Consider the following 14,348-nt stretch of genomic DNA (forward strand, 5'->3'; position numbering starts at 1 on the left):
GGGCTCAGCCCCCAACCCTGGTGCTCAAACCCCACCCCCAGCATGGAGACCCCAACCCAACACTGAGCCCCAACCCAACGTGGAGACCCCAACCCAACACGCAGGACCCCACCTGAGGCCCCCAACCCCCCATCCCCGGCCCCCCCTTCCCTCCCCCCACGTCCCACATCGACGCACCCACACCGTTCTGCCCTTACAGCCGTGTTTGCACCCGGAGCCACGAGGATGACGCTACAGCCCCGCTTTGGGCACGACGGCCGCCGGCACGCACAGCCCATCCCCGCTGCCCCGCTCCGTCCCCTCGCCCCCGTCCTCCCCGACCTGCCCCGGGATGCGGAAATCGATGGGCGCCGGGTCCCGCTTGGGGCTGGGGGTGTCGAGGGGCGGTGGGGGCTCGGCGGGGCAGCCGGTGCCCTGCAGGAACTGCAGGAAGTTCTCCTCGATGGAGCCCTCGCGGCTGGGCAGACGCAGGTCCTCCTCGGGGGGCTGCTTGAAGAAGCAGGTGAGGAGCCGGCCCAGCTCGCCGCGGATCTGCCGGTTGAGGCACCCGTAGAAGAAAGGGTTGGAGGTAAAGCAGAAGTAACCCAGCCAGGTGACCACGGTCTCGGCCGCCGGCCCGGCCAAGGGTTGTGCGCTGAGGGCCGTGTAGAGGTGAAAGGAGAAGTAGGGCAACCAGCAGAAAAGGAACTGGCCGCCCACGGCCAGCAGGATGGCGGCCGCTTTGCCCCCACCGAACGTCCTCTGCGGGGTGGTGCGGGGGGCACCCGAGCTCGTCACCATGGTGGAACGGCTGCTGAGTGACTCGGAGCGCCGGCGCGGGGTCTCCATCCAGGTGGGCAGCGGGCCGTGGTGCATGGCGGCCACCCGAGCCACCTTGAACATGCTGCAATAAACCACCACGATGATGAGGAGGGGCAGGAGGAAGTAGAAAGTGGCGAAGAAGACCACGAAGAACTTGCAGTACGGACCGCGGCTCCATTGCAGGGAGCAGCCGCGGCCGGCGGGCGGAGGGCGGTCGGGGGACAACCAGCCCAGCACGGGGACCAGCGACGTGGCCACGGCCTTCAGCCAGACGCCCACCAGCACGCAGACCACCAAACCCACCGTCATCCGCACCTCGTAGCGCATGGGGTGCACGACGTAGTAATAGCGCTCCACGTTGATGGTGGAGATGGAGAGGATGCACATGCTGATGAAGCAGACGCTGAGGAACAGGTAGACTCGGCACATGGCCTCGCCCAGCACGGGGCTGTCAAACACAGCCGAACCCGACAGCATCTCCAACGGCATCAGGGTGAGGGCTGCCAGGAAATCCACCAGGCAGAGATGGAAGACGAAGACGAACTTGCGCAGCGCCGGCGTCTTCACGATGACGGTCATCACGGCCGCGTTGCCCACGATGGCCGTCAGGTCGATGAGCAGCATGAAGAAAAGCCCCACCGATTTGGAAGCCACGTCTTTGGGTTTGCTGTCGGCCGTGCCGTTGGGGGGCATGGGGTCTGGAGAGGGCTGGAGCGCCCGCGCTGCCCTAGAGCCGTTCCAGCCCCATAGGGCGGGCAGGGAGGGCTCCATGCTGTGGCCCATCACCCATCCTTGGGGCTGACAGTGCGGGGCTGTGGGGCATCGTTGGGTGCTCCGATGGCCCTATGGCCGCTGCTGCCCCGCTGCGGGGTGGGTCCTGAGGTGCTCAGCGCACCCAGGGGTGCCGCCAAGCACCACTCAGCTCCCTGCTCCTCTCCACCGGGCAGAGCTGTGGGGCTGCGGGGAAGGGGAACCGTCAGAGGGGGGCACAATGGGGACACTGGGACCCCACGAGACCACGGGTGGGGGTCACGGCTCCGCTGTGGCTCCCAGGTGCAACCCCCCCTTGTCCCCTGCACGCTTGTGACACCCTGCATTAAGACCTCCCCCAACCCCGCCCCCCTTTTTCTTTTTCCTCCAAGGAAAACCCTCCTGCCTTGCAAAATGAGCGATTCTGGGGCTAAAACCCCCAAACTCCGTGGTTTCATCCCCAAAAGCTGCATTTTTACCCAGAGCCCAGGGACCACGTGGGGCTGCACCAGAACCACCCCGGCGACCCCTCTGCTCTTGGAGGGCCGCACATAACCCCGCACCTCTGCCCCTCCCCGCTGGGTCCCACCCCCCAGAAAAAGCTGCAAAGGCACCGCGGGGTGAGCAGGGACAGGGAGGGGTTGGGGGGGGGGACCTTCCGGAGCCCCCCAACCTCCCATCCCCACCCTGGGGGTCTCCCCTTCCGCTGGGTGTGGGGGGATCCCCGAGCGCAGCGATGGATCGGGGTGCAGGAGGTGCCCCCTCCCTGCACGACCACGCATCGGGGACCCCCCCGCCCCACACCGCGAGCACCCCGGGCATCGCTCTGCCGTTACCTACCGGGGGGGGGCTCCATGGGCCCGAAGCGGGGCCGGGCGGGGAGATGCTCGGAGCCGGGGCCGGTGCTGGAGCCGCTGCGGCGAGAGATGCTCCCGCACCGCCCGGCTGCTGGGTCCTAAACGCCTCCCGCCCGAACCGCACCGCCCCGGGAGCCCCCGGCCCCAAAATGGGCCGCCACCGAACGGGGAACCGGGCCCGGGGGGGGAGAGGGGGGGGAGGGGGGAGTGGCTATGTCCAACGGCCCCAAGGGATGGGGGGTGGGATGCGATCGGGGGGGTGGGATGCGATCGGGGGAGGGATGCAGGCTGCTCGCAGCCCCCAGCATCCCCGTGCTTCGTTTCTCCCAGCTCCCCCTAGTGAGGCTGGGGGGGGTCTTGGTGAGGATGGGGGGGTCACTGCGGGGCTGGGGGGGTCATTGTGGGTACGAGAGGGGGGTGGAAGGGTCTCTGTGAGAATGAAGAGGGAGTGGGGGGTGGGGGTCAGTGTGGGGATGGGGGGGTGAGTGTGGGGATGGGGGGTCACTGTGGGGACGGGGGGGTCACTGTGGGCCTTGGTGTGCTGTTATGAGGATGGGGGATCACTGTGTGGATGGGGGTGTTGCTGTGAGGATGGGGTTTATGGTGGGGGGGACACGGGATCGGTGCCCACAAGGGCTGTGGGGCACGGAATGGGGACGGGCTCGTAGGTGTCCCCCCCCCCCCCCGCAATGAACCACTTGAACCCACAGCCATTGAGCGATGGGGAAACTGAGGCACAGAGTGTGAGTGCCCACCCACAGCACTGCCGGACCCACTGCGGTGCTGGGGAGGGGGGGGGTCTGTGGGGCACGGGGACCCCAGCACTGCAGCACCCAGCACTGCCCCCCTCTCCAAGCCCCCCCCTCCGCCCCGGGGGGGGGGGGGGGCGGGATGCAGGGCAGGGATTAACGCCTGGATTACAGCAGAGAAATTGAGGACGACCAAAGGACAGACAGAATCCCCCCCCCCCACAGCCCGGGGTGGGGGGAGGTGGGGTGGGGGGGGCTGCGGTGATAGCAGCAGTAGGGAGGGAGGTGGGGAGGTGGGGGGGGGGTGGGACCTTGGGAACACCCCGCTCTGCACTGCAGGGCTCCCCTTTAATTGCAGCCCCCCCCTCCCTCCCCCCCCGCAAATAAAGAGCTGCATCATCACGGCGCTGTTTGTTCCAGCTCCTTTCCCTCTAATTTTGGACCCACAAAAAAAAAAAAAAAAAAAAAAAAGAAAGAAATAAAATAATAATGTGGCACAAATGTTTGCATCTAAAAATACAGCCGGGAGGCAGAGCCAGCACTGCGCGTCACGGGGCTGCGGCCCCTCCTCCCCCCCCCCCATCCACCATCACCCACAGCAGCACCCAGGGGTGCCCCTCGGTGGGACCCCGGGTGGGGGTGACCCCAAGTGTGGGGTGGTACAGGGGGTGGGAGGGGGTGGGATGGGGGTTGCTGTGGCTCTATGGGATGGGGGGTGGTCTCAGTGTGGGGGGGAGGGGGGGGAGTATGGCTGGGGGTGATGGTTCAGCATAGGTGGTGTGGGATTGGGGGGGTGGGATGGAGATGGGGATGAATATAGGGAGGGGGATGGAAATAGGGACGGGGATTGGGACGGGGTGAAGATGGGGGCAGGGATGGAGATGGTGTTGGGATAGGGATAGAAATGGGGACGGGGATAGAGGTGGGATGGGGACAGAAATGGCGGTATTTATTTATTTCAAGTCCAAAATCAGAGGGAAAGGAACTGGAAGAGGGATGGGGATGGGGTGTGGATGGAGATGGGACGAATATAGGGATGGGGATGGGAATGGGGGGCAGGGATGGGGATGCGAGGTAGCTGGGAAAGGGGATGGGATGGGGATGGGGTACATATGGAGATGGGATGGGGTACATATGGAGATGGGATGGGGTACATATGGAGATGGGATGGGGTACATATGGAGATGGGATGAATACTGGGATGGGAATAGGGATGGCATGGAGGTGGGAACGGGGATAGAGACTGAGATGGGATAGGGACAGAAGCGGGGACAGGGACAGAACGCGGATGGGGACGGGATGAGTATAGAGACGGGGTTGGAAACGGGGCAGGGATGGGGATTGGGGTGCGGCTGGAGCTGGGGATGGGATGGGATGGAGATGACGGGGCCGGGCCGGGCTCCGAGGGGTTAAGCGGACGCCTCCGCGATTGGCTGCGGGCTGAGGGGCGACAGCCAATGGGAACGCGCCGTGCGCGGGGGTCGCCGCGCTGGTTCCGCCCCCTGAGCGCCGTCCCGGGGCGCGGGCGCTGCAGCGCGGTGCGCCGCTCGGCTCGGCTCGGCTCGGCTCGGCTCGGCTCGGCTCGGCTCATTCCGGCGCGGTTCGGCTCCGCTCCGTTCGTTTCGCCTCGGCCCGGCCGCGGGCTCCGGTAATACACGGAGGGGTGGGGGTGGGGGGGGGCGGGAGCGGAGGTGGGGGGGGTGAAGCATCCTCCGCGGGGGGGCGGGGCCGGGCTGGGTCACGTGGTGCGGCGGTACCGGGCCCGGAGCGGCGGAGGGAGGAACGGAACCGACCCGCGGTGTAACGGCACCGGCACGGCCGCAGTGCGCGGTGATAACGGGGGGATCCGCGTGGCGACGGCGGTGAGCGGAGCCGCTCCGAGCTGCCGCTGCCCGGCTGGGACGGCGCCGCCGTGACGCCGATGGACCGCAGCCACCCGGTGCCGTGACACCGCGGGACCGAAAGCGGCCCGGGCTGCGCTGCTGGGTGAGCAGAGCCATCCGGTGCGGTGACGTTGGGTGGCCGAGGTCATTCCGTGCTGTGACACTGTGCGACCAAAGCCACCACGGTGACATTGGGTGAGCAAAGCTGCTCTGTGCTGCGGCTGCCTGACCAGGTGACAGCCAGGCTGTGACACTGATTGACCACAGCCACCCCAGGCAGTGACACTGGATGAGCAGGACACCTCCATGCTGTCACCTCCATGCTGTGACACTGCGTGACCAAAGCCACCCCAGTGGCATTGGGTGAGCAAAGCTGCTCTGTGCTGCGACTGCTTGACCAGGTGGCAGGCAGGCTGTGACACTGATTGACCACAGCCACCCAACGCAGTCACACTGGGTGACCGAGGCCATTCCATGCTGTGACACTGGGTTATCAAAGCCACCACGGTGACATTGGGTGACCAAGGCCATTCTATGCTGTGATACTGGGTTATCAAAGCCACCACGGTGACATTGGGTGACCAAGGCCATTCCACGCTGTGACACTGATTGACCACAGCCACCCCAGGCAGTGACACTGGGTGACTGAAGCCATTCCAAGCTGTGACACTGGGTTATCAAAGCCACTACGGTGACATTGGGTGACCAAGGCCATTCCACGCTGTGACACTGATTGACCACAGCCACCCCAGGCAGTGACACTGGGTGACTGAAGCCATTCCATGCTGTGACACTGGCTTATCAAAGCCACTACGGTGACACTGGGTGACCAAGGCCATTCTATGCTGTGACACTGGCTTATCAAAGCCACCACGGTGACATTGGGTGACCGAGGCCATTCCACGCTGCGACCCTGGTTGACCACAAGCCACCCAAGGCAGCGACACTGGCTGAGCAGGACACCTCCAAGCAGTGACACTGCGGTGACCGAGGCTCTTCCAGCTGTGACATCGGGTGGCCAAAGCTGTGACCCCGTGCCATGCTGCGTTGCCTCACGCCGTGACCCCACCTCCCAACCCCCCACCCCCGGTGCCATGGCGGTGCCGGGCGCGGTGCTGGTGATGCTGGCGATGCTGGCGGTGCCGTCGGCCGGGAGCTGCCCCACGCGCTGCGTCTGCGCCTCCAACATCCTCAGCTGCTCCCAGGCTGCTCTGAGCTCCGTTCCCACCCCGCTGCCGCGCTTCACCGCCGTGCTGGACCTCAGCCACAACAACATCAGCCGCCTGCGTGCCGACTGGGCGCCGGGCCGCCTGGCACACCTGCACGCCCTGCTGCTGGCGCACAACGGCCTGGCTTTCGTCTCCACCGAGGCTTTCACCCACGTCCCTCACCTCCGCCACCTGGACCTGTCCTCCAACCGCCTCCGCGCGTTGGAGGAGAACCTTTTCAGCGACCTCCCCGAGCTGGAGGTGCTGCTGCTCTACAACAACGAGATCTCCGCCGTCGACCGTTCCGCCTTCGACAACCTGAGCCGCCTCCGCAAGCTCTACCTGGGGCGGAACCACATCGCCCGCTTCCCTCTGGAGCTGCTCCGCGATGGCAGCCGCCCGGCTCAGCTCTCCCTGCTCGACCTCTCCTCCAACCGCCTGCGTTCGCTGCCGGCCGCCGAGCTGCAGGCGCTGCCCGCGTGGCTGCGCGACCGCCTCTACCTGCACGGCAACCCGCTGGGCTGCGACTGCCCGCTCTTCCAGCTGCTGGCCCGCGGCCGCCACCGCCGGCTGAGCGCCGTCATGGACTTCCAGGAGGAGCTGCGGTGCCAGCTGCCGTCGGCGCCGAACCGGGCGCCGGTGGCCATTCTGGAATTGGGCTCCCGAGAGCTGCTCAACTGCAGCGAGGCGAAAGAAGCCGTGCTGGAGGCGTACCTGGGGGACAGCGTCACGTTGGGCTGCGACAGCCGCCTGCGGGCGGCGCACGGCCGCCACTGGGTGACGCCGGGGGGGGACAGGGTGACGGAGGAGGGCGGCAACGGGAGCGCAGCCGTGCTGGCCAACGGCAGCCTGCAGCTGCGGGCGCTGAGGCCGGAGGACGGCGGGACGTACGCGTGCCGCGTGTCGGGTCCGGCTTTTAACGAGACGCTCTACGTGGAGCTGCTGGTGCACAACTTCACCCTGCACGGCCCCCACGACGGCCTCAACACCGCCTACACCACGCTGGTGGGCTGCATCCTCAGCGTGGTGCTGGTGCTCATCTATCTGTACCTCACCCCGTGCCGCTGCTGCTGCCGCGCCGCCGAAAAGCCGCCCGCCCCTCCCCGAGACGACAGCCTCAACTCCTCCGTGCTCAGCGCTACCCCCAACCACGCCGTCGGGGAGCCCCCGCCCCCCCCAAGGCCCCGCATCGCCGGGCACCGCGCCGCCCCGGGGGGGCAGAACGGGAGGTACAAAGCCGGGGGGAGCCCACCGATGGCGGCGGTGGTGGGGGGGGCACCGAGGGAGGGACCCCGGGCGCAGAGGAAGGTGTCGGATCCAGACTCGGTCAGCTCGGTGTTCTCCGACACCCCCATCGTGGTGTAGGGGAGGGGCACGGTGTGGACGCTCCCACCCCCCCGCCGGCTCTGCAGAGCACAAGGGATGTGAGGACTGCGGTGGGGATGCTGTGACGTGGAGCCCCCCCCCCCCCCGGGGGTCTGGGTGCCGTGGGACCCCCGCCAGTGACAGCATCCAAGCACACGGGGGTCCCTGCTGCGTGGATGCCCCCCCCGCACAGCGCTGCCTCCCGCATGTTGATCGTGACGCATGACTCCCCCCCCCGGGAAGCATGACCCCCCCGAGGCCACGGCGGGGGGGAGAAATGGGGCGCAGCCCCTTTCCTCTGAGCCACAGCGCCAGCTGAGCCCCCCCTCCTTGGGGCCGTCCTGGGGGGAGCGCAGCCGCCCCCTACGCAGGGGATCCCAGGGTGGGAAACACCCCCACCCCACACCTGACCCCCACAGCCCCCCCCATGTCCGCGTCCTCAGCTTCAGCCAGCGCCGCGCTGCTGCATCGGCGACAATAAAGAAACGTGCGCTCCCCACTCGTGTCTCACAACGCACCGGAGACCCCCGCACCCTTCTGCCCCCCCGGGGGGGGGGGTCCCACCGACGGGGCGGGGCTTCGCGCTGTCGGACCCGGGGGGCTCCTGGGGACACGCAGCCCCTCGGTGAACCAGGACCAACCGATCCCCCATTGGACTCCAAATCCCCCACGTGGGTCCCAAACACCGCACAGCCCCCCCCCGCTGCTCCCCCTTCCCGCCCCCCCCCCTCCACGCACCCACACGACACCAATTTCTCCTTTTCTCTTTTTTTTAAAAAAAACCAACCAAACAAACAAACAAAAAACCCAAACCGAACCGAAACAGCGATAGGAATCCTTATAAATACCCGCGGTCCCGGCGGTCAGTCCTGCACGGAGACCCCCCCCACCCCCCCGGGCGCAGCCGCCCCCTCCCCGGGGGGTTGGTTTATAGCAGCAACGGAACAGGATCAGAGTCTTGAGGTATTTTTCTGGAGGTTACGTTTTGTTGTTGGGTTTTTGTGGTGGTGGTGGTGTTTTTTTTTTTTTTCCCTTTTCTTCTCCTTTTCTCTTTTTTTTGTGTTTTTTTTTTTTTGTCTCCTCGGCGCTTCCCGGCGGCGCTTCGGGGCTCCGTGATGCGCAGCGACCCCGGGCGGCGGTGGAAGCCCCCGAACCCTCCGTTAATGGGCTTTGGACTGCGGGATGGAGGTGGGGAGGGGAAGAGTAAAGGGAAGGGAAGGGGGGGGGGGTGGTCAGCCGCTGTGTGAGCTCAGCCCCACGCTGTGCCCCCCCCCTCCCAAGGACGGGGCGGCCCCAGAGGGTCCCTTCTGTGCCCCAAACGGTGTCCTCAGGTTGGGGTGCGGGTGCCCAACAAAACACTGCTGGGTCCCCAACCCGCGGCTGATGCGGGTGTCCCCGGAGGGTCCGCATGGTGCCCGCCCCCCCTCCACCCCCTCCCCTTAATGCTGGACAAGCTGCCGTTCAGGGCACCCCGTGATGCTGCGCCCGGTGTCCTCCCCCCCACCCCCATTTCCCACACACGTGGATGAACCCCCAACACCCACAACTGGGGCTGCGCCCATAACCCCCCCGGCGCCCCGTGCCCCCCCCCCGCCCCCCCCCCCGGCCCTTACCTTCAGGACGCTCCGCTTCTCCTCGAAGCTCAGGGCGCTCCCCGGTTTCTTCCTACGGACGGAGCAGCCCAGGTCGGGGGGCGCGGGGCTCGGGGCGGGCGGGGGGGCTGGCGGGGGGGCGGCGTGTTTGGGCTTGGAGGGTCGGCAATACGTGGCCGAGTTTTTGCGTTTCTTCACCTCATCCTCCGAAATGCAGCGAGGGGGGGGCGGGGGGATCCCGGCCCCGTGTAACGGAGAGCCCCGCGGTTCCGGAGCGGCGCTGAGGGGGGGGCGGCAGTCCGGGGGCAGCGCTCGTTTCAGCCTGCCGCCCGCACACGCCGAGCCGTTGAGCGCTGCCACCGCGGTGGTTTTCGTCTTGCCGGGGGGGGCCGACACCTGGCAGGCGGGGTTTTTGCTTTTCGCCCCGTCCCCGGTGCAGGTCCGTTTGTAGGGGGGGCTGGCGGCCGCCCCCAGGGGCTGTTTGCGTTTACGGGCGACGGAATCCGGTTCCGTCCCGCCGGCCGCTTCCTTGGCTCGGGAGGATTTGCTGGCCTTGGTGGAAGGCAACTTGCTGAAGGAGGGCGAAGGGATGTTGGCCGGCAGCGGGGAGGTGATGGATTGGCTGCCGCCCCCCCCGCACTCCGGTTGGCTGCAGGCGGCGGCCGCGTGCGGGGATCCCACCGTGTAATTGATGCCGGCGGGGACGCGGCCGTCCCGGAGACCGGTGAGCGTCGGGGGGGTCCGAGAGTGAGGCGGGGGGGTCGGAGCGGCGGGACCGGCGGGGCTGGGGGGGGCCGGGGCGGCGGGGAGCTGCGGGTCGGCGGCCGGAGGGATCTTCCTGTGGGGGGGGGAGAGGGGTGGTGAGATGGGGAGCACCAAAAGGCTGAGTTTCAATGGAGGAACCCCCCCGGATTCATGCTACGGCTGGAGCCCCCCCGTGTCACTGTGCCTTTTCTGCATGGAACCTCACCCCCAAATCTCTGTCCTCTCCATGGATGGGATCGCTCTGACATCACTGGTGTGATGTGACCCCCCCACATCACTGTTTCACAGCCAGACAGGAGCCTCCCATATCTCTGCTCCCTTCCAACAGGATCCCCCAGTCACCACCGCCTGGGTCCCTCTCACTGCCCCTTTCACATATAGGACCCCTCCCCAATATCTGTTCCCTTGCCCAGTGTGACCCCCACACACATCTCTGCTCTCTTCCTGAATGGGACCCCCCCAACTCACCACTCCCCTCCCCTCTGGGAGCCCCACCAGCCCACAGCACCCAACCCACAGCTCTATGCCCCCAGCACACCGTGCAGCAGAACACCAGGTGAACTCTGCAGCCCCCCCAGCCCCTCCAGCCCCCCCCCCATTACCTCCACATGTGTGAGCTGAGGTGCCTCTCCAGCATGGAGCTCAGCGCCGAGCAGAAGCGGTCGAGCCTCCGGTTAAAGACGTAGCAGCCCGGGCTGACCAAGCGGCTCCCAAAGGTGCAGAACTATGAGGGATATGGGGGAAAGTGTGGGGGGGGTCAGACCGGGTGACCCCCCCCATCCACACTGCAGCGGGGGGCACCCAACCCAACTCACCGCTTGAGGCTGCGGTGGGCGGGCAGCGTAGTGGCAGTCAGGGCGGTGGGCGTCCTCTGCAGCCCCCTCCTCCTCGCTGTCCTCGCTGGACCCCCGACTGCCCCCCTCCTTGGGCAGGGGGAAGGGGAAGAGCCCCCCATCCCCCTCCTCGGGGTCGCTGTCGGAGGAGAGCCGAGCCCTGTGCAGGAGGCAGGTGGTGAGAGATGGGGGGGACGCGGCTGGGAAGGGGGGGGGACAGCGGTGGGGGACGGCGGGTGCTCACCTGGGGGGCGGGCAGTGGGCGTGGGGGGGTCTGGGGCGGCAGGGCGATGCGCCGGGAGGGGCGGCGGGGGGCTGCGGCAGCGCAGGGGGGGCGGGCGGTTCGGTGCCGGGGGGGTCCTTGCTGGGGGGGCTTTTTTCTTTTGGGGCTTCACGCCGGGAGCTGGCCTTCAGCTCGGCCACCAGCACGTCAAAGTCCTTGGCACGGCCCTGCACCTCGCGCCGCTGGTGCACCGAGTGGATCTGTAGGGTGAAGATGGGGGGGTCACACCACGAGGGCCCTTCCCACGCGTCCCCTTTTGGGTAGGAAACCCCCCCCCCATCCCAACACCCGCTACCAGAAGGGCAAAACCCCGTTGCCATGCAACCCCCCAGGACGGATTCACGGTGCTACCTTGCAGGTGAGCAGGCGGGTGCAAACCTTCTTGGTGTCGGGGTTCAGCACGCCGCACTGCCGGTTCAGGTCGCACTCCTTCCCTGCGGGCACACAAGGCAGTGGGATGTAGGGGGGAAAGGGGGGGGGGGAAAGCATTCACCATGACCCCCACAGCAGCATTCACACCCCCAGTGTGCCGGAGCCAAGGCAGGACCCCATGGACATCAGCCCCCCATGGACATCAGCCCCCCATGGACATCAGCCACCCATGGACAGCAGCCACCCATGGACAGCAGCCCCCGTGGACCTCATTCCCCCATGGATGGTATCCCCCCATGGACCACAGACCCCCATGGACCACAGACCCCAATGAACCACAGCCCCCCACCCCTCCCACCCCACATGAGGCCCAGCACTGCAGGCTCCCCCCCCCGCAAGCTGTGCCATTGGGATCACAGCCCACCTTTGGGCACGGAGGGACACGGTTACCTGTCCCATCACCTCCCCCAAAGCAATACCCCGTCCCCCCCCAGCCTGCAGCACCGCAGGACTCACGTGTCAGCTTCTTGTGGGCCCTGGGGGGTGGCCTGCAGACCCCCGGCTCTTTCTCCCCTGCTTTGAGCACAGGGCTGGCAGTTGGTGGTGGTGGGTCCCCCCCGGCCCCTGGGGGCTCTTTGGGCGGCGGAGGCAGCGTGGGGGAGGGTCTCCCCGGGGGCTCAGCGGGGCTGGAGGCAGGTGGTGCAGCGGGCGCTTTGGGGGGGGTTTTGGGGGTCGCTTTGAGCCCCTCCGCTTTGGGGAGGCTGGGGATCTTCTCCAGGTTCACCACCGGCATGAACAAGCTGGGGAGAAACGGGGCGGTCAGAGGGGGGCGGGCGGCACCGTGGGGGAGGCGGGGGGCACGGCGACCCCCCAGCTGTGCTCACCAGAGGTTGTTGTCCTTCTGTGCTTTCTCTGGCAGTGGCTGTGCCCTGCTGCGCGCTCCCTGCCCTTTATCCCGCAGCGCTTTGCCCGCCGGCTGCCCGTTGACGGCGTGGCACTTGGCGTACAGCTTGCTGAGCGGGCCGTGGCGCCGTTCTGTCCAGGGAACAGCCCTCCATCAGCCCCCCACCGGGCTCACAACCCCCCTCCATCCCTCCCCCTCTATGCCCCCCCCCCCCCCAGCTCACCGCAGTGCTTCTGGAAGGCCTGAGGCTTCACCACCTGGCTGCAGTGGTTGCACACCACAAGGTAGAACTCATCATGCGCAGGGCAGTGGCCGAAGATGGACATGTCTGTGGGGTGGAGGTGGGTCAGGCACCGGGGCTTTGTGCAGCCCCAAAACAGGGGGTTTTCGCCCCAAAACGAGGAGTTTACCTTCCTTGATCAGCGTCATGGCGTCCAGTTTCTTGCTCCCCTTGCTGCTTTCCTCCAGCTCCAACCCTGCTGGGAACAGAATCCCACCATCAATATGCTGAGCTGTGCCGGCCTCAGCTCTGCCTTGTCTGCCCAAATTCTCTGCAGCCACTGCATCCCCCTGCTGCCACACACCGGCCGGTGCTGCCAGGGCAATTAAAAGGACAATTACAAAGGTTAAAATCAGACCCGAGGATGAATCCAGAGCTCAGCCCCGGAATGAGGGAGTGCCACGTGTGGCACCCGGCTGCACCCCGTGACAGCTGGTGGCACAGAGTGGGCACTGTGATGTGCAGAGAGCACCGAGAGCCTGAAGCCACCAGCAGTGCCCCACTGCCACGTGTGGGGCTGAGCAGGGATGTGGGGTCAGCCCATCTTGGGGCCGGGTCACCCGTGTGCCCCCAGCCGTGCCAGCAGCACCTGTCCTGACTGCCCACGTGTCCCCAGCCACCCCATCCAGCTGTGCCACGCTGGGCACTCGATCCCGTCTGGCTGTGCCACGCCGGGGGCTCAGTGCCACCCAGCTGGGCACCAAGCTCTGCCTGGCTGTGCCACAACGGGCACTCGGTCCCGTCCAGCTGTGCCATACGGGCACCGAGCTGTGCACAGCCGTGCCATACCGGGCACTCAGCCTCTTGCAGCGATGCCATCCGGGGTGCCCAGTGCCGTCCATCCACGCCATGCTGGGCGCCCACTCGTACCCGGCTGCGCCACGCCGGGCTCGCCGTCCCTCTCGGCGATGCCATTCCGTGCGCCCGGCGCTGTCCAGCCGTGTCACAGCGGCCGCCCGCAGCTCCATCGCGCGGGATCCCCGTTCCCCCCGGCCGTGCAGCACCGCGCACCCCGCTCCCGGTGACCGCAGGACGGTGCACCGGCGGGACGGATCGCCGCTCCCCGCACGCCTCCACCCGCACCCCGGTTCCGCTGCGGGACGCGCTGCGCGTCTCCCACCGCCCGTCGCGGGGCGCCCGCCGCTCTCCGCGCCCGGGGGCGGGGAGGTGCGGGGCGGCGCGGGCTGCGGGCGCGGCCCCGTTTGGCGGTGACCCCCCCCCAACCCCGGGAGCGACCCCCACCCCCCCCTTCCTCCCCCCCCTCCCGGCCCGCCGCCCCCTCACCCGGCTCTGCGGGCGGCCCGGCCCGCTCCACCCATGCGCTCCAGCTCTGCCCCGCGAACTCGTCCACGCTCGGCAGCCGCCGCTCCGCCGCCGCCATCGCCGCCGCGCGCCCACGCGCCGCCATCGCCGCCGCCGCCGCCGCGGGAGCGCGCGCCCCCCCCCCACTCCGCCGCCGCCGCCGCCGCCCCCGCCCCGCGCGCGCGCCCCCGCGCATGCGCCGCGCGCCCCCCCGCGGCCCCACGGGCGGCGCAGTCCCCGCCCCGGGGCTCCGAGCGGCCGGGTGTGCGGGGCGGGGTGCGGGGCCGCCTGGAGAGACCTCGACCCTACAGCGAGGGGTCCGCTGCTGCGCCCCGGTGTGGGGCGGACTGCGCTGCTGGGACACAGCCCGGAACGGCGACCGGTGCCATCCACGGCGCTGTGCG

At 67.9% G+C, this 14,348-nt stretch overlaps 3 protein-coding genes across 6 annotated transcripts; 1 reads left to right on the plus strand and 2 right to left on the minus strand.

Annotated features, from left to right (window-relative positions):
• Nucleotides 1-163: 163 nt before the first annotated feature.
• On the minus strand, nt 164-2,579 carry GPR61 (G protein-coupled receptor 61). The gene is made up of 2 exons (XM_031608588.2): nt 2,392-2,579; nt 164-1,758 (listed from the first exon to the last, which is right to left on the minus strand). Exon 2 carries the CDS (start codon nt 1,582-1,584, stop codon nt 232-234), a length of 1,353 nt encoding a protein of 450 aa, XP_031464448.2. The 5' UTR covers nt 1,585-1,758; nt 2,392-2,579; the 3' UTR covers nt 164-231.
• Nucleotides 2,580-4,843: 2,264 nt separating this feature from the next.
• On the plus strand, nt 4,844-8,125 carry AMIGO1 (adhesion molecule with Ig like domain 1). The gene has a single exon (XM_031608587.2). The coding sequence runs from the start codon at nt 6,135-6,137 to the stop codon at nt 7,611-7,613; it is 1,479 nt and encodes a 492-aa protein (XP_031464447.2). The 5' UTR covers nt 4,844-6,134; the 3' UTR covers nt 7,614-8,125.
• A 249-nt stretch (nt 8,126-8,374) lies between these two features.
• ATXN7L2 (ataxin 7 like 2) lies at nt 8,375-14,052 on the minus strand. 4 transcript variants are annotated; one of them, XM_090124647.1, is made up of 11 exons: nt 13,927-14,052; nt 12,773-12,838; nt 12,586-12,690; nt 12,343-12,493; nt 11,975-12,258; nt 11,438-11,520; nt 11,048-11,286; nt 10,786-10,963; nt 10,573-10,694; nt 9,227-10,043; nt 8,375-8,788 (listed from the first exon to the last, which is right to left on the minus strand). In XM_090124647.1, the coding sequence occupies exons 1-11, from the start codon at nt 14,048-14,050 to the stop codon at nt 8,774-8,776; spliced, it is 2,184 nt and encodes a 727-aa protein (XP_089980773.1). In that variant the 5' UTR covers nt 14,051-14,052; the 3' UTR covers nt 8,375-8,773. The 4 variants fall into 4 exon arrangements, with proteins under 4 accessions (XP_089980773.1, XP_089980772.1, XP_089980775.1 ...); XM_090124646.1 differs by having other exon boundaries at nt 12,773-12,841; nt 13,927-14,051; XM_090124649.1 differs by lacking the exon at nt 13,927-14,052 and adding an exon at nt 13,432-13,784.
• Between the last annotated feature and the right edge of the window lie 296 nt (nt 14,053-14,348).

This window comes from Phasianus colchicus, chromosome 25 (assembly GCF_987193195.1).
Source record: "Phasianus colchicus chromosome 25, bPhaCol1.hap1.1, whole genome shotgun sequence".
Taxonomy (NCBI): domain Eukaryota; kingdom Metazoa; phylum Chordata; class Aves; order Galliformes; family Phasianidae; genus Phasianus; species Phasianus colchicus.

Coding starts and splice junctions, on each gene's coding strand:
- GPR61 (XM_031608588.2), bottom strand. CDS start 1,584: ATGGGCCACAGCATGGAGCCCTCCCTGCCCGCCCTATGGGGCTGGAAC.
- AMIGO1 (XM_031608587.2), top strand. CDS start 6,135: ATGGCGGTGCCGGGCGCGGTGCTGGTGATGCTGGCGATGCTGGCGGTG.
- ATXN7L2 (XM_090124646.1), bottom strand. CDS start 14,050: ATGGCGGCGCGTGGGCGCGCGGCGGCGATGGCGGCGGCGGAGCGGCGG. Junction 11,287..11,437: donor CCCGCCTGCTCACCTGCAAG/GTAGCACCGTGA, acceptor TTCACCCTACAG/ATCCACTCGGTGCACCAGCG. Junction 10,695..10,785: donor GCCCACCGCAGCCTCAAGCG/GTGAGTTGGGTT, acceptor TATCCCTCATAG/TTCTGCACCTTTGGGAGCCG.